Source organism: Echinops telfairi, unplaced genomic scaffold, assembly GCF_000313985.2.
Source record: "Echinops telfairi isolate 266 unplaced genomic scaffold, ASM31398v2 ScPeMD7_7468;HRSCAF=8506_0, whole genome shotgun sequence".
Taxonomy (NCBI): Eukaryota; Metazoa; Chordata; class Mammalia; order Afrosoricida; family Tenrecidae; genus Echinops; species Echinops telfairi.
In genome coordinates, this window is record NW_022111369.1 from 55,793,798 (window position 1) to 55,812,167 (window position 18,370).

Below are 18,370 nucleotides of genomic sequence, written 5' to 3' on the forward strand. Positions count from 1 at the left end.
TTCATCCTGACTTACACCCACGTCCAAGGTTACAGCAGTGTAAGTGCAAGAGCCACTAGCATCCACTTCTCTGATGAGCCAGCAGGACACAGGAGGCAAAGATGTCCCTTAGAAAGGAAGGTCACAGAATTCTCTTACTTGCAGGAAACCCTAAGGCTGGAGACTCGCTGCCATCGAGCCATTGTTAACTTATAGGGATGTCCCCTTAGGGGCTTCCAAAATGATAATGGTTTACACGAATTGAGAGCCCAGGCTTTCTCCCACAGAGAGGCTGGCGGGTTTGAACTGCCTACTGTGCAGATCGCAGTCCACCACATAACCACTACATCCCCAGGGCTCTGTCAAAGGCTGGAGGATGTTTTTAGAAAAGCATCGTCAAGTATTTCTGCTACAGTAAAAAGGACACTGCACGATGAACCACATCCAGAGTAGAACTGTCTCTGTGGGGCTCAAAGACCATGACTCCTTAAAGGAGTGGAAAGCTCCATCTTTCTCCCTCAGAGCTGTGGGTGGTTTTGAACTACTAATTTCGTGGTTAGCAGCCCAATGCTTAATCCCCTACACCACCAAGACTCCTTCAAAATCATTAAACCTCATTGCAAACAAAGAAAGGTCAGATGGGAAAACTGATGAGGTGATGCTATTCTTTTGGCCAAGAGTTCATGTTGCTAAAGAATCTCATGAGATATGCACTGCCTTCTCAGATGTCTGAAAGCACTTCAAAACAGGATGCATCTTTCTCCTCCGTGGATAGCCACGAGTGTTCAGTGTTGTGCTTTCCATAAGCAACATCATCGCATTTGTGAGTACCATTTCTGCTACTTCCAAATTTTCAGCAAAATTTCCCCAAAGAGGGAAGGAATATTAGTTTTCCCTACACCACTTAACAGATCTGATCAAAGGCCAGCTCCATCATACTCCACCTTCCCATGGAGGAAAGCTAACTCTCCAAGGACAGGCTATGGAAGGCTCTGTTTCTAAGGCTTCACAGATAGCAGGTGCTAACTAATTTTTGAATGCTAGCTGATAACAGCATTATGCCCTTCGATATTCAAAGAATGTAGCTATCTGCACTACTCTGATGAAAGAAGCCTTTCCTGACATTGAAATCGGAGGTTCTCAGGAATTTTAGCATCTCTGTAGTAGTAATTTTCAAGGAATGGTTCCAAAGATGTCATTCTATGGAGGTCAACAAATGAAACACAAGGAGCAGTGGGGGTGGCGGTGGGGGTAATGGTATAGCATTAACTTCGAGCTTATAGTTCGGGGAATGTAGGAAGATGGGGTGGACGAGGCATACAACAGCTGGGTAAAACAGTTTGCTCCACAGACATCGGCACAAACAATGTTTTTGCAAATGGTAAAGATCCGCTCGGGACAGAAAGCCCCTCCGATGCCACAGAATTGACAGACCAGTCCATTGCAGTTCTCAGAATGGCTTCCCACCATGTTCAGACGAGATCAGAACCTCTGGTCGATTCAGTGAGAGCCATCGTCCTCAGTGAACCAAACAAGTGACTGAATTTCTCATCGTTCAACCAATCACGTTGGCATTGTGGCAACCAAGCCTGATTTAAGGGTATGGAAACTGTAGGTATAAGAACCTACAAAATCAAGTAGGTGAACATGGTTTTAAGCTCTTCCGATGTTTCCTGCCTGAGACAATGAGAATGACCACTGTTTGTAAACTCCAGCGCCCACACAGTACATTCTTGATCAACAAAGTGGTACTTGTTACAACAGCTGAGAAAGAGTTGACTTCCAACGAGTCACTGTCTGTAGAGGTGAATTCTGTTCACCGTTTTCTTTTTGAATAAGGTGGCTCTATACCGTCGACTTGATTTCAACCCAGAGCAACCCCATGTGACAGAGTAGAACTGCCCCACAGGGTTTTCTAGGCTTTCATCTAGATGGAAACAGGGTTCTCTCCCCTGGAGCCTTTGGGTGGCCTTGAACTGCCAACCTTTCAGTGAGCATGACCACTGCACCACCAGGGCTCCTATTAATAGGTGTTATCAACCAAGACAGTGCACACAATGCCACCTACCCTTCTGTCTTAGCTGAGAACGATCAATTCCAATCTTTGGAAAATAGAAAAGCAATTTATTTGAATTGAAACAAGAGAATGTTTTTTCCTTGTCCCTTAAGATAAACTGTGTTTTTTTTCACCTTCCCCTGTGAACAGGAACACTAAGCTCATGCTTCCTGGGACCAACATTTCCCAGGAAGCTTGAGGATTTCAGAGAGGCACTAGGAGCTCCCCTGTTCTCTCACTCTCATTGTCTAACTAAGAATCATTTAAAACCAGTGTAACTTTTGCTTTTTTGCAATATGCTGAAATGCTGCTGCAGAGGTGTGGACTTCTCAAACAGCCCTCAGTGGATTTCTCGCTTGGAACTGGGATAGCTGGTCCAGAGGGCTGGGGTTCAGGATGTCTGAAGTGTGAGAGTACGACATGCTTTGGACTGTAAGGTGATGCTCACAGGACACTCACGACTGGAACTCTGGAAAGGACCCGCTGCTACAGGGGACGGATTTTGTCCACTAATCCCCGGATCCATCCTGGGGGTTTTTGTTGAAGACGTCATCCTGAGAAGCCTGATGATCAATTCCGTCATAATAGGAGCCCCCGTTGTGCAGGAAAGTCCCCACGGCGCGCCCCTGTCGGGCGTGACCCACGGCGTCGCTGAACACTTTGTTTATTTGCTCCTCCGAGGGCATCCACCAATCAGGGTTCGAGGTACAATGCATCCTAATGAACTCTGTGGGAAGATACACAACAGTGAGAGAGAGAGAGAGAGAGAGACAGCTGGTTTTTGCCGAAGTTAATAGGAGAGGCTGCTTACTTTTAAACCACAGCTCTACAGAAAATATTTATGGGAAACCCAATGAAGTGCATGATATCACCGGTAGAACGACCTTATCCCATATGAATGTTCTTTTTTATGCACGAGGTCAATGCCACATAGGATAAGGGTGTACAACCTCTATGAAACATCTTCTGTTGAAATAACTGATTTCTATGCCGTGATACATATACCTCACACGTGGTGTCAGCTTTGCATGCATCTCAAAACCCGTGTTCCTTGCTCCCAGTTTGAGAAGGTTCACCATCTCTACAAGTTGTGAAATCTCAGTGCTGTGGTATTCTTTCATCAGCTAGAACAGGACGAGACACCAAAACCCACAACTCAACTCACTGTCACTGAGTCCATTCTGACTCACTAAAGCCAAAGTCACAAAAAGGGAGAAAGAGGCATCTGAGTTGGTTGTGAAAATCCTTAAAAGATTGTATTATTAAACCCCCAGCACACTGCTGTCAAGCCCATTCCGACTCAGAGAGACTCAATGGAGCCAGAGCAGAACTGCCGAGGCGGTCCGTCTTCCTGGAAGCTGAGCAGCACACCTTTCTCCTGCAGGGTGAGGAGCTGGTGGGTTGGAAGCCCGCCTAGTTTTGTGACGGTGCTATCTATAGACATCTGCCTTCAGATGAGATGTTCTCTACGCATTTAATTCCACTAGAAAAGCAATGAGCATGTCCGGGAGAGTGAATGTACACAAAGGATAAAGTGTATTAACTGTGTGTGTGTGTGTGTGTGTGTGTGTGTGTGTGTGTGTGAGAGAGAGAGAGAGAGAGAGAGAGAGAGAGAGAGAGAAACACACATTGGTGGATATGAGTATATCTGGTCTTCTTTAGATTGAGTTCAATTTAACTTTTTAATTTCTTCCTCAAGAGGGTAGAAGACATAGATATTTCTAAATTAGCTACTTTAGAACGCTTGCCAATGGAATTGCGCATTTGGGGAGAAGCTGTAAGTTAAACAACTTTTGTGCAGCTGCCTGAAGCGTCCGGGGGATCCAGTGCCCGCACCTGCACTCCTCCAGCGCAGTCCCCGCCACCGCGCAAGGCCAGGGGTCTGACTGCAGAGTCTGCGCTGCCTGGAATCTGGAAAGGCCTGGTCTTACTGACTTTGGGGAGGAGTCCTGCTGATTTGGTGGTTATGTGTTGGGCTGCTAACTCCAAGGTCAGCAGTCTGAAACCACCAGCCGCTCCATGGGAGAAAGACCAGCCTTTCTACTCCCTTAGGAGTTCCAGCCTTGGAAACCCACAGGGGCAGCTCTAGCCTGTCTTACAGGGTTGCTTGGTGCAGCTTCAACCTGACAGTGGTGAGAACAAAGAATTTGCAGTGCAGAAGTTGGCACTCTAAAGGACCCCCCCCAGGAAAGCCCCTTATGAATTGAGGCCTGGCCGTCTCCAGAGCGTCGCGTCTCACGGAGAATTGGCCCAGGCATTACTAACTTTGGGGCATTCCCTTAAATGCTGTGCCTGAGGTAAAAACCCCAGCTTCATTCCAGCCCTGGTTACCTTCCTTGAGGCAAGAACCACACTTATTTAGCTCCTCGACCCACAAGGTTGGCAGGAATCAGGTGGCTAATCCTGAGGCCTGGGAAACACGGGGCTAATTCTCACCCTTAGGTCATGATCACCATCACCCTGCTCCGAGAGATCGATGTCCTGGAATCTATGAGACCGACTGTGCAGCCCATTCTCTCCTGGGCTTACCATCGTCCTCAAAAACCTGCAGACAATCAACTCCAGGAGCCAAGAAACCAAACTCACGGCCCTGGAGGCAATTCCGACAGAGTAGAACAGAACCCGGTAACCCACGAAGCTCCCCGGCTCCTGTTTTCGCCTCCTCGCATGTCTCTTAGTCCCTCCTTTATGCAGTAGGTATTCAACAGCTGTGTAAGTAAGTTTACTGCCTTTGTCCAGATTCTCCTACACTCATAAACAGAAGACAAAAATGATCAACGACAGGGAATCAAGGCTAACAGTGAAGGACTGCCAGAGCTCCTTCCTGAGCAAAGTCAACTCCAACATCGCCATCCTGGCCGAGTGCGCTGCGCTGTGACCTGCCCTTCCTGCCCCCTCCATCGTATCGTCATGCTGGGACTGTTCCTGGTAAAGACTGCTCAGGGCTCCTTGTGCTCTGGAAATATGAAAACCTCTTCGTCTGCCCTCCCTTGGGGCAGAGTCACCACCTGGAACTTGGTTGCATTCCCCTAAGCACGCGGCTTCCCCACCACGAGTGTGTCCAAGCCTGAGGGTTTCATCACGGCGAGGATGTTCCACCTGGGAGCCAGCTGGACTGCCCAGCAGGCTGCTGTCTCACCTGCATCTTTCGGAAGGGAATGACTTCTAGTGCACAGGAGGGTCTGAGAATCACAGCCTTTGAGAGAAACATATCTCTGCTGTCACCTGCTGTCCCACAACTCAGACATCACCCTTTCTTGCCTATGCATTCACCCCAAGGAGAGAAGCTTGTGTTCATTACATGAGAAATCAGCTAGTGGAAGCAGGTCTCTGGTTAGACAGCCTGAGGTGCATCTGAGTGATGTAGGGTCCAGGACAGTTCTCAGGACAATGCTACTGATGTCTTGAGATGTATTTTATTCACGGTTTCACTGATTTTTGGGTTAAAATGTGAAATCCTTTTAGAATTATTAGAAAGGCATATATTGCTGTGAGCATCTTTATCTTAATGTCCTTTAACTTCCTTTGGGGCCTACGGGCAACTTCCCCGAGTACGCATGGTGGACGTCCTTGGTAAAGTCCCCAAGCTCCCCACTACCTCTAGGTGAGTTACCCCATCCTCGCTGATGATGTTGGGGGATAAAGGAAACTACGACTGGTTTCCATCACTCAGAGTCTTTGACCAAGTGGGGTTTTCACACTGGATATGCTAGAACGCTTGTGCCTGGTGAACACTCATTTTAATTGTTTTTCTCAGTATGCGCCCTCTCCATCAGAATCACCGAGGGTGCCTGTGAAAGCATCCATAGGTGGGCCCCATCCAGAACCTACTGAACCAGAGTATCTGGGAATGGGCCCAGGGAACCTCACTCACTGCCACTGAGTTGATTCCAACTCATAGCAACCCGATATGACAGGGCAGAACTGCCCTGTGAGTTTCGAGACTATAACTCTTTACGGGAATAATAAGTCCTGTCTGTTTCCAGAGGAGTGGCTGGTGGTTTTGGATGCTGGACCTTGTGGATTGCAGCAGCCTGTAGCCACTACACCACCAGGGCTCTCCCAGGGAGACTGGGCTGCTAACAGAAACTCCATGTGTGTCTTAGACACAGAGATATTTGAGAATCATAGTGGACATGCCCGAAGGGGGTGTAGGAGTAGAAAAGGCTCCTCCTCTTTCTCAAAACCAAGGATGTAACAGTGATCGTCATTTTACTTGTAACTTCCTCTCCAGGAAATACTTATCCCTGTTCAGAATCAATCAATATTATATCTCGCCAAACTGAAAAATTGCTATTGAACCAGGCAGGTTAATATTTGAGCTTTCTGGAATGGATTTCTCAGGTGTGAATGGTGTTTTTGTTGACACGCTCATGTTTTCACATGTTTTGTTTATTTGCATCTGCTGAATCAACTGGCCGTCTCTGGCTTCCTCCTCCCCAGCCTCTCTGAGCTATCATACTGAGAAAAGCTGCAGAGCGTCCATCTGTTAACAGGGGAAACCTGACTTAACTCGTGTTTCTATACAGACATTTCTTTTTTAATTTTCAGATGAAAGGGGCAAGGGATTGGCTTTAAGGAAAATGAATTCTAAGCAAATTGAAAGTATTAAGAAAACTAGTCTTTAGAAGGTAGGCAGAAGGAAGCACCGATTAGAACCAGGCGTGGGATATCATTTGACCAACATAAACATGAAGGTAAGTCAAAAAGTATTGTTCCTGGGTTTCCAGTTCACACACGCATGTCTATCCCAAACAAACGTGTTTGAACAGACACCTGCCATCAGTGGATGGCTGCAGACAAGCCCTCTCAGGAACACGCCTGTCTGATCAGGCCGCCCTCAAGAAGGATGACGTCAAAAAAGTGGCTTCTGAAAGGATGTGCTGGGCCCCTTCCATTCAAGGCAGAAAGGCCGGCTCAGCTTATGGCAACTCTCTTTGGGGATTCTCAAAGGGTCCTCTTGATAGATTTTCTTGAAGGCCACCAGATGATCACAGGAGCTTATTTAGGAAGAAGTTTTAAGAAAATTTAGCCCTGCACCACTGAGGAGAGCCAGGGGAGCTGCACTTCCGCCACCCTCTCCAATCAGGACAACGCGCTCGCCTATTCTTCAAAGACAGCAAGGGTGGTCCTGTGAGAATCTTGGTGGGCTGCTCCAGTGCACTCACCCTACAACCTTGATCTTGTGCCTTCAGACTTGTGAGAACCCGAACCCGAGGGACACTGAACCAGAGGGCTGATTGAAGGAGGTCAAAATGGCTGTTTTGACATGGTGTCAGTCGAAGATCGCAGCATTCTCCGGGGAAGGGTGGCCACTGTTGTTAGGGGAGGGAGAGTCTGTTGCAACTCCTAGCGACCTGGTCACGTACTGCCTGGCCCTGCGCCATCCACACACTGGCTTTCTTCAGGGAAGGCTCAGAGAGATGGAACTACCACCTCTTCGAGTGCGCAGACGGAGCTGACGCATAGGTGGAAAAACCACAGCTTCACCTTTTGATAGTTTTCTTTACTAAAAGGAGCTATATGTTTGTAGCAATACTTTTTGACTTACTCTCTGGTGTTTGTTGCTGCCGGGTCGATTCCAACCCATAGCAACCTGACAGAACGGACTAGAACTACCACACAGGGTTCCGAGCCTGGAAATCTTACGGATGCAGACAGCCACTCCTTTCCCCTGCAGAGTCACTTATGACTTGGGACCACCGACCTTTGGGTGAGCCGCCCATGGCTTTCTCCCTCGGGCTCTTGCAATCATGAGATTTAATTGCATATTCACAATTCACCATTCTACCCCTGTTCTGTGCATGCCCCGTATTCTGCTTTTGCTGGCAGCGGCCTTCTCTGGTGGCAATGAACCTCAAAATGCAAAGTGGGGAACATGAGGTGCTATGCAATGTTTCTGTACCGTTAAGCGGGAACACCAAGGCTCAAGCAAATGGAGAATCGTTAAAGAATTTCTTAATACCAAGGAGATGGGCCACATGAAGCCTATAAGGTCACAGCGGGGGTGGGGGAGGGGTGGGGAAACCAAAATACAGTACGGCCGAACACTTGTACGCGGGGAGCCACAGCCCATGCGGTGAAATGAGACCACGGATGGCGGACACTGAGTGGAAGGATGCAGTACCTCGAAGGCATGTGACTTTAACTGGATCCAGAGGGCGTCTTTCGGGACCTGTCTCTCCTGACTGCACTGACCTTTTCCTTTTCCCAAGGCCGCATGAGTACTTAAGCTCATCGGTCGTGAAAACAAATCGGATGAGGTATCGAAGGAGCCGTCTCCCGTCTTTCTTGGAAGAGTTTACCGCCTCGTCCCACTGTTTGCTCGTGATGTAGACAGGATAGTTGTTCAACAGCTGCTTGCTGCCCTGGAAAAAGTGAAAGGTTTTCTCATTACCTACTCTGCCAGCCAGCAGCCAAGGCCATTCTCCGTGTCAAAGGCAAACACATTTTTTAACCAAACACATTGACGCTGACAATGAACCTGGTATTGAAGCGTACAAGTAATTGCTCACCCTCAGGACGGGCACTTTTCAAATTGCATTTGCATTTTCTATAACAGAGCCAATGAGGTATAATGAACACCTTTGAAAGAGGAGCTATTTATAACTTGAGTTTTAACAGGTAGGTTAAAATGTGTCAAGATCCAATGACAGAGAACACTATTTAAATATAACCTGTAACTTTCCTTTTCAATCTATTAAAATATGCAAACATGACTTTGAAGAGTGTGATCAGACAGGTCTCTCCAACCTTTGGTTGCAGTCATGTACTTTGAGAATTGGTGCTGGTGGTCTATGTTCATAAGGCATCACTCGGGCTTAACGCACTTAACATTTGATAGCCAAAACAACCCCCAAAACATAAAGTTTTTAATAAGGGGGAAATGTGGAAATGAAAGAAGTCATAATAATGCAAAACATGTTTCCTGAAATTATAGCTTCTGCAAATGCCACTATGTCAACTCCAAATTTTTCTTACTCTTCACCTTCATAATTTATGTCTGCTATAAAATTCCCAGGCTAAATAGCTGCAGTGGGACTAATTACGGGAATTTCCGTAACATTTATAAGCCATGTTTGGTCAATTGCACCTACACAACCATTACTGTAGTTCTGCTTATCCATAAAATTCTACAGTCCAGGACCAATGAATTAACCCACGATCTCAGTTTTAATGTACTCCTTCCCTAGTAATTAAGGTGTGCAAAATAAAGAAGAGAGGACTCATTCAGTTTTACAACTCTGCAAATTTACTATAGGTTATAAATTTGGCACTGTTTGGGTGTGATAGGGTTTTATTAAAAAGAAAAAGCTCAGAGCAGTTAAGCACACTGAGATGAGTACACAGGGTGGGAACCACACGAAAGGTACAGCCAGATCTAGCCATGTATTACACACATTGAAAAAGCCCTGGGAGCACAGTGGGTTACTAATCACAAGGTCAGCAGTTTGAATCCTCCAGCTACCCCATGGGGCAAAGATGAGGCTATCTGCTCCCATAAAGAGTTCCAGTCCTACTCTGCCTTATGGGGCCACTATGAGTCAAAATCAATCTTGATGGCAATGGGGGTGGGGGTGGGGTGGTACCCAACTGGAAGCCTAATACCTCATCTGTCCTTTCTTGAACAAGCAAGACTATGGATTTAGGGTCCTTTTTATGGGAGGCAGTTGAGGTGAGTGGTGTGCGCAATGAATTTAGAGCTAGCTGAGTTGGAAGTGAATCTTGGTTCTCTGTGTTAGATGTGTTTCTTGAGCAAGTTACTTTACGTTGTTAGACCAGAGTTTCTTCGCATGTAAAATGGGAAGCAGCAACAAATCTTGAGTTTAAGATGTGCATGTTGGTGACCACACTCCAGCCCTTGGCTCTGTGCACAATGGATGACCTTAAATACAAGATGTGAGCAAAAGATGACCAGGAACAAAGTCCCTGGGTGGCACAAAAGGTAGAGTGCTTGCCTACTAGTAAAATAATGCGTGGTTCGAATCCATTTAAAGGGACCTTAGCAGACAGGCCTGGAGAGAACGAGAGAGCTCAATTCTACTCTGTACATAGGGGCATCGCCCTCTGTTGGCACGAACACTCTCCCAACTGTCACTGCTACACTCTCAGAGCGTAGAACAGTGCACGGCACAGGCTACATGCCAACACCGACAAGATAATGAAAAGGGCCCGGTAGCTCAGAAGCTTCTCTTGACTCAGAAGTGCTGTTTCATGGCAGGAAGGGAAAGAGGATGACGGCGTGAACAGAGTGGGAGGCAATGTAGATGGAGAGGAGGCGATGAGAGAGACACAGAATCAAGAGGATCAGGCAACCCATTCCGTGAGCCAAGGTCTAGACTCCAGGGGATGTCAGTCGGTATAAGGCATATGAAGGCATATGTTCAGGGCTGGGGCAGGGAGGAGGGGTAGGCAGCGGGGAAGATAATTCCTTTACTTCTCAAGTACAGCTGGACACGGTTATGAAGGTTCTGAGTGGCAGACCCCTCAACCTTCAAGACAGTCAGATAGGGCAGCAGCCAGGTGGAATCCGCAGACAGCTCGTTTTTAACAGTCATGTCTATGTCTACATGTGCCTGGACAAGAAAACAACGTGGCTAGGTAAAAGCAGTCTTCATTTTTAAGAAGCCAAAATCCAAAATGTAAATGGAGAAGTGACATTACTCTTAAAGCCACTGAGTGAAAAGGAACTGTTGGTAAAATAATTGTAGTGATAAGTGTCTCCCTTTACCAGCCCCAGGCCCCAGGCCCAAGCACTGTGGTCTCCTTTCTCCTCGCAGGCAGTGCTTCTAACATCCTTCCAGGGCTGGGCTCTGCAGTGAGGCTCATGCAAGTGACTTTAATGTTTCTGAACTTCTGCTCCTTTCTGCCCAAATCAGGGTCATCTTCTCAGCTTGCAGGTTTAAGCGAGGGGCCATCAGTCTCCACACCAGAAGGTCAGCTCATGAGGCGTGGGGTTTTGATCTCCTTATTCCATGCTGTGCTCCCAGGGCCAAGGTCAGTGTCTGACACAAGTGGAAAGAAGCACTGCCAGTTGCCATCCACAGGGGTTTCGTGGGCTGATTTTCAGAAGTCGATTGGCAGACTTCCTTTCTAATCTTTCTCAGTCTGGAAGCTCCACTGTTCAGCATCATAGCAACATGCTCGACTCCACTGGCAGATGATGGGTGGTGGATACACATGTGCTGGCCAGGAATCGAACCTGGATCTCCTTTGTGGATGGCAAGAGTTCTACCCTCTGCGTCAACGATGCCTCCTCGACAAACACACAGCAGGTGCAGCAAACATTTATTGAATGACTGATATAGTAGAGTACTTATCACCATGGCTGGCCCAGAGCAGACAGTCAACAAAGGTGACTGGAATTAAGAGTTCTTCTTCCTCTTCCTTTTAAAAAAAACACTGTGGCACTGGGACATTTGAGATGCTTCTGAAAACATAAATTGGGGAAGCTAAAGGTCAAGATCTAAATTTCCTTACCTTAAAGAACTTTACGGAGGACAATGTAGACACGTGGCCATTAAAAGGGGACTTCTGTCAAGGGAAGGGGAACGAAGAATTATTCCTTAATGGGCACAGAGTTTCTGTTTGGGAGGATGAAAATCTTTTGGGAATCGATGGTGGTGAGCCTGCCACAAGACTGTGGATACAATTCATGCTGTTGCCCTGGAGCCTTACAAAACGGCACATTTTCTGTGAGATATATTTTACCACAATCATTTTCTTTTTCTAGGGACTTTTGGTGACAGAGGACTACGGCCATCCGTGGATTTAATCATCCTCTGAGCTTTAGTCCTTGTCAGGACATATGGAAAGTCCACAGTTCAAACCCACCAGCCACTCTGTGGGAGAAAGATGAGGCTGTCTGCTCCTGGAAAGATGTACAGCCTGTGGGGGCTGCGGGGAGAGGGAAGGGACTCGATGGACGTGGGTGGCACAGTTCTTGTCCGCACACACAGGCTCAGACCAGCTCGCTGGCTACTGACCACAGCACCGCACATTTCCAGGCACACGTAGAAAAGAAGAAAGTGGGGCTAGGTGAACATTTAAAATCCAAGGTTGGACAGATTTACAAATTGCTTTCCTTCGGGTTTGTGGGTTTCCCTGGCCTGTGAGGATTACCACATCTGCTTTGCCAAGGGCGTTGCACCCTTTCCTAAGGCCTCCCAATTCAAAGGGGGGCAGAGCTGGAGTATCCTGTCCTCAAGTTCAGGGTTCGCTCTGTGACAGTAAGCTTTGTCCCTAAAAATATCAGCGTAGGGTTTGTTTCACGACGGGAGGTATTGTAGTTAGGGAACTGGCAACCCAAGGAGGTGTCTCAAACCCTCAGAGAGCATCCACTCTGACCCAGAAGAGCCCAACAGCTCTCCTAAAATGTGAATCTGCCAATTTTGAGGTAATTTTCTCCAGGAGAAAGACCATCAAAGAGAGAAAACAATTTACTGATCAAAATACAACTCAAAATGCTCGAATTATGAATGGGATGTATAATCCTGTTTCAAGTTAGTAGAAATAAAATGTGATAAGTAATAAAATGAAGAAATTTTTGAAATGACAATAAGAAGAGTACAGAGGTGATGTTAATGATGGGTAATGAAAGGGCTTCCCAGGAGAAAAGTGGCCATTGCCATTGCTATCATAGAATTCTGGTGGCATGTTCTCTTCAGTTAGCTGGTAACATTTATTAAACTCTGACCCACTGATGGGTCAAGTTGAAAAACAAAAACAAAAACACCCGAGATGAACACTGTTCAATTAAAGTCTTCAGACTCAAACTCCAATGGAAGAGACGGGATGGGTATGTGCTCACTACAGAGGACCCCAGACAGTCCTGAATTGGGGTGAAGCGTAATGTGCGATAGGAGCACAAAGCAAGGGAGGAGCAATGAGGGGGAGCTCCTGGGAGGAAGTGGACATTTCAGCGGTGCTTTCTGGGACGATAGAAATGTCAAGTTAAGAAAAGACTTTCTGCTAGTGAGCAATCAATGGAATTCCCACATGGGACCTTTAGCTTGGGTCAGTTCTTTGGAGAAACAACTTTGCGGTGTCGACGATGAGTGAGAAAAGCCGCTCCGCGAGCAGTGATGAGGCTGACCTCATCCACGTGGCCGCAGAATGCTTGGGCGCTGGGGAAGAAGAAGAGGGAAAATGTGTGAACCTCAGATGTTGTTATCTGAAGTGACTAGCGGCCGATGTTCTTTATTAAAGAGAAGGCGGAAAGAAGGGGCATTCGGAGCAGGCGTGGTGAGGCCGAGAGGTGTGTGGCTTTCCACTTGGGGGCGGGCAGTTGGACATGCAGGTCTGGAGCTGAGTCATGGGGACTGGCGCTCCAGGCATTTGTAAGCTGCTGTTGTTAGTTATCATACAGATGGCGCTGAGTCATGGTGACCCCATGTATGACAACAAAATGCTGCACCATCTTCATGATTATTGGTACAGCCAAGGCTGTTGTGATCACGGTGTATTTCAGTAACTTTCCGTTATATTGGACAGTATTTGGCTGTAATCTATAGGGTTTCCACTGGCTAATTCTTGGCAACACATCATCACGCCATTCTTTCTAGTCTGTCTTAATCTGGAAGGTCTGCTGAAATCTGTCCATGATGAGTGACCCCGCTGGCATTTGAAATACTTCTTAGCCACACGGAAAAGCTATCATGGTACAGCAACTGACAGATAAGGTTGTGCTCTAGATATGTATAAAGGATGTGCTAACCCACATGGAGGGTTGTTATTAGGAGAGGGAACATCACTTTCCAGAGGGAGAGAGAGAGCGTAGCAGGCAAGAAAGGATGAAAGATTTATGCCAGAGAGTGGTGGAAGCATATGGGGTCGGGTCCCAGGAGAGTGCACTGAAACTAAAGCCAATGAAAATAAGGTGGGGGGGATGAGCGGTAGGAAGCAGGGGGTGAAGAGGGTTGGAAAACGGCCCGTGGACGAGGCTAGAGAAGACACTGCCAGGAGTCTCTTGCAGAGCATTGGTGAGCGCTAGAGGTGAAGTGGAATTACATGGGTTGAAAGAGCAAAGGGAAACGAAGGGAGCAAAGGTAACGAATACAAACCAGTCTTTAAACTGTTCAGTAACTTAAAAATGAGGTGATCCTTTGGCAAGCACGATTCAGGACCTTCTATGGAACTGGCACTGGGGAGGTTCAAGGGGACGAGACCTGAGTCCAGTCTTCAGAGACTAACACAAGAGAGGGAGCAGGCTGGAAGGGCTCTGAGCGAGGGTGCTCTGGGAGCACTCTGTGATGTAAAAGGAAAGGGCACAGTATCTGGGGGAAGGGACAGGCCTAGATGTAGGATCAGGAGGCTGTAAGGCATTTGCTACTAATGGACGGGAGAAATCTACACAGGATGCAAGCTGTGATGGCAAAACGTCCGAGGCGCGTAAGGGCAGAGCTGGCGAGGACTCAGCAGTGCAGGTGGAAGAGACATCGTTCCCCACTGGAGAGGGGTATGAAGGTAGAAGCAAGTGTAGGGGTGGGTGGGGGGAGGAGAATTCAGCTTGGTGTTTCAAGCGGAGTTTAAGAGAAGGCACGTGGCGGCACTAGGGGCGGCAGGGGTTGGAGAAACGGAGAAGCCACGGAAAGAGCCCCTCTAGGTGTTGTTCTGGAAAGGGAAGCAATAGGAATGAAATCTCCAACCACACCTGGGCGAGACTGACTTTCAGACGCACCGTACTGACTCCACAATTTCCCCTCCCCTGCTTTCGTAGGAGCAGAGGTCTGGAAAGCGGTCTGTTCTTGCATTTCTTTGACAGAGTGACCCGGGGTCAGAGTAGGAACAAGTGCACGGTCAGATCCACTAAGCCAGTTAACAGTAGGGGAACTCAAGGATATTTTCAACCAGATGCAGTAATGTCAGTGGGTATGAGGCCACAGGAAAAGGGAGTGGGCCGATCCCTTCCCGTGACCAGCTGGCGCATGTTCCCTTGCCAAGTGACGACAACTGAGCTACTTCAATGAAACACTCCATGCTTACCAATGGAGGCCAATGATAACCACAGGAAGATACGGTGCAGGGGCTTCTTCCAATGCATTCAGGTTCCGTCAAACCAAACTCGCTGCTATGTGACTACAGGACAGGGCAGAACGGCCCCTGTGGGTTTCGGAGATGGTAACTCTTTACTGGAGTAACAGGGTCTTTCTACCTCAGAGGCGGCTGGTGGTTTCAAAGGATCGACCTCGCAGCTCGCAGCCCAACTCGTAACCACTACACCACCAGGACTCTAGCTTATGTCTAAATTCAGTCGAACAAAAATAAGATATATTACAACCTGTGCCTTCAAACATTCCATCAAGTGAGACCATGTTAAAACTGGCCCAGCAGTACCACCCCAAACAGCCTAATTTTCTCCACTCCTTCTAAGACACAGCTGTCTCTTCTAGTGACGGGCTACTAGAGGAAGACATTGGGTAGTGTCAGGGTCCCTGATGTCTAGAAAATACATATCCAAACACCAGGATCTCACTCAACCTGGAGATGTCCCACAGTGGGGAGTCTTCTGGAACACCACCTCTTGTCTGAGGGAACAGCAGGCCGGTGTGGTCTCAGGATCCCTCTGCAAGCCCCGAAAATGGTGGAACCGTTGCCCACACTATTTCAACTGCTCTTTCTTCTTCTTTTGCTAGGAAGCACAGTTGAGCCTTCAGTGGTTAAGTGTACGCATACTCTTTCTCCACAGTACACCTACTTAACAGGTACTGGGTCCATAAACCTCTGACAGTCACCGATCTAGTTTGCTAGTCAATCTAATCTGGTACATTCTGGTAAGTCATCAGGAAATCCCAGAGGACCCACATTTGTCCTTCATGAGGGACTTACCTCGGTCGGCTGGTCAGCTGACTGTGGGATCATAAGCTGGTTGTGGTGCTGTAGTACTGTCTTTAAGTAATCCAACACAGTCTGGCAGGGCACTGGGTGGAATAAATTACAATAATTAGCTATCCCATCACATGAAAAACGTTAATTAAGGTCTAAACAGATTTTTGATGTAAATGTCTTAAAAGAACAAAACAAAACAAGATGACGATGACATTTTCTAAAGGAAATAAAGTCTTCTATTTGGCATCTACACTTATTCCAGTTTGCAAATCCGGAACGGATGCTACGTCATTGGGAGGTTATTGAGTCTTCCCAGAGGCTCAGAACAATTCACCGACAATTTTCAAGTCAAAAAGGGCGCTAAGGTGAACGCGGGCCAGCAAGGACCCTGACCAGCTCCCAGCAGAGGCATGCTTGGTCTTCTTGGACGCTGTTGTAGTGTTAACACCTAACAAGATGGTTTAAAGTTAAAGTCCTGAAAATGTAGGTTTTACTACTGTTGAATCCATAATATAGTACTCATTTTTAATGATAGGTTCCTTCTCAAATTCTTCTGTACAGCGTAATTCTGGGCAATTTAGATTTGCGCCCCCATATAAATGAGCTCACAGTTCTTTTTTCCTCTACTAAGTTGGAATTTTTTTTTTAATTTTCATAAATCATTTTATTGGGGGATCTTACAGCTCTTGTAACAATCTGTACATAAATTGTATCAAGCACATTTATACATATGTTACCATCATCATTTCCAAAATATTTTCTTTGGTATCACCTCTTCCCCCAACCCACCTTCTTATTTTATAAATTATTTTTATTTTCATATTTTACACCAACCACTGTCTCCCTTCACCCACATTTCTGTTGCTCATCCCCCTGCAGGGAAGGTTGTACATTGATCACTGTGATCGGTTACCCCTTTCTCCTCCTTCTCCCCCACCTTCATTGGTATCGCTACTCTCATTGTTGGTCCTGAGGGGCTTATCTGTCCTGGATTCTGTGTGTCAAGAGCTCTTATCTGTACCAGTGTACATGCTCTGGTCTAAGTAGATTTGTAAAATAGAACCGGGGTCATGCTAGTCGGGGGTGTGTGCGTGCGCGGCATTAAAGAACTAGAGGAATGGTGCATGTTTCCTTGGTGCTATACTGCACCCTCGCTAGCTCGTCCCTTCCTGCGAGCCTTTCGTGAGGAGATGTCCGATTGTCTATAGATGGGTTTTGGGTCTTCATTCCAATCCCCCTAAATGGCTGTCTACTGTGGATCTTCTGATGCCTGATAACGGATCTTATAGACAGCTCTTGATCACACGGGTTGGTATGCTCCTTGCAGGTGGACTTTGTTGCTTATCAGCTAGGTGGCTGCTTGTTTAACTTCAAACCTTGTAATAGCCGGGCACCATCAGCTTTCTTCACCACATTAGCTTACCAGTATGCACCCATTTTGTCTTCAGCGATCGTGTCGGAAGGGTTAGCATCACAGAATGCCAGGTTATTAGGACAAAGTGTTCTTGCATTGAGGAAAGAGTTGATAGAGGCCCAATGTCTGTCTGCTATCTTAATACTTAACCTATAAATATATGTGCATAGACCTATATCCTAATGTTATATATCAATATATTTACATATGCACATGCCTCTTTATACCTCTATATATGTCTTTTGCCTCGTAGTTCTTTCCTCTATTTCCTTTTACTTTCCTCCTGTCCCACTATCATGTTCAACCTTCATTCGGCTCTCTGTACTTCCTCTTAGCTCCACTGCACTTGATCAAATCCCACCAGGCATTTTATGCTCTCCTCGCCATCGATTTAGATCTCTTGTTGTTCCCTTGTCCCTGGGTTTGTTGGCTCCCCACACCTTGCCCCCCACCTCCTCTCCTCTGTCACCCCAGAACCATTGGTCCCATTATTTTCTCCTTGGGATTGTTTATCCTGCCTATCTTATACAGACATGAAAAAAAAAGTCTATGAATGGTTCCAGGTCTGTCTGCTGACCCTTATGAAGGTTTTCTGATGGGGTCAGATGTAGTGTCAAGCCCTGCCCCCTGCATCCTAAGTTTATTTCAGAATTCCTTGGGGACTTTGCTGCTTTGTTCCCCTTGCTGCTCTCTTGCACTCCTTTCATGTTATACCCTGGTAGTGGTAGTGGTGGTTGGAGGGTGTGTGTGTGTGTCAGACTGGGCACAATTCCTGAACTGTGTCTCCGGTGCTGCCAACCATATCGCGTAAGGAGACGTCATGTCTTGTGGTGGTGCCAACCCTATGGTCCTCTCTGTGCACTGGCTGCTCCAGCGAGAATGTCATCCTTGATGCGTGGTGGGCCAGGATTTCGGTCCAATCTCTCTCTTTCCCTCTTAGTGTGATCCCATGTGGTCTGGGCAGACCTGCCACTTTCCCCGGGCTCCATCTTCAGTGCTGTCCTCTATGGTGCATTCTTCTGGTCGATGTAGCTGGGAGAGGGCTGGCCTGGCTCATGGTTATTACTCTAAGTCTTTAACCCTCTCGCTCTCTT

The 18,370-nt window shown here is 47.1% G+C and overlaps 1 protein-coding gene across 1 annotated transcript in view; it reads right to left on the reverse strand.

The window, feature by feature from the left end:
* Positions 1-2,138: 2,138 nt before the first annotated feature.
* Positions 2,139-18,370, reverse strand: part of BEND4 (BEN domain containing 4) — an 84,174-nt gene continuing 67,942 nt past the window's right edge. Inside the window, exons 3-5 of the mRNA XM_004703147.4 lie at positions 15,863-15,954; positions 8,163-8,403; positions 2,139-2,762 (exon numbers count right to left, since the gene is read on the reverse strand). Coding sequence (XP_004703204.2) covers positions 2,545-2,762; positions 8,163-8,403; positions 15,863-15,954 — 551 coding nt within the window. The 3' untranslated portion in view covers positions 2,139-2,544. The remainder of the gene's footprint in view (positions 2,763-8,162; positions 8,404-15,862; positions 15,955-18,370) is intronic.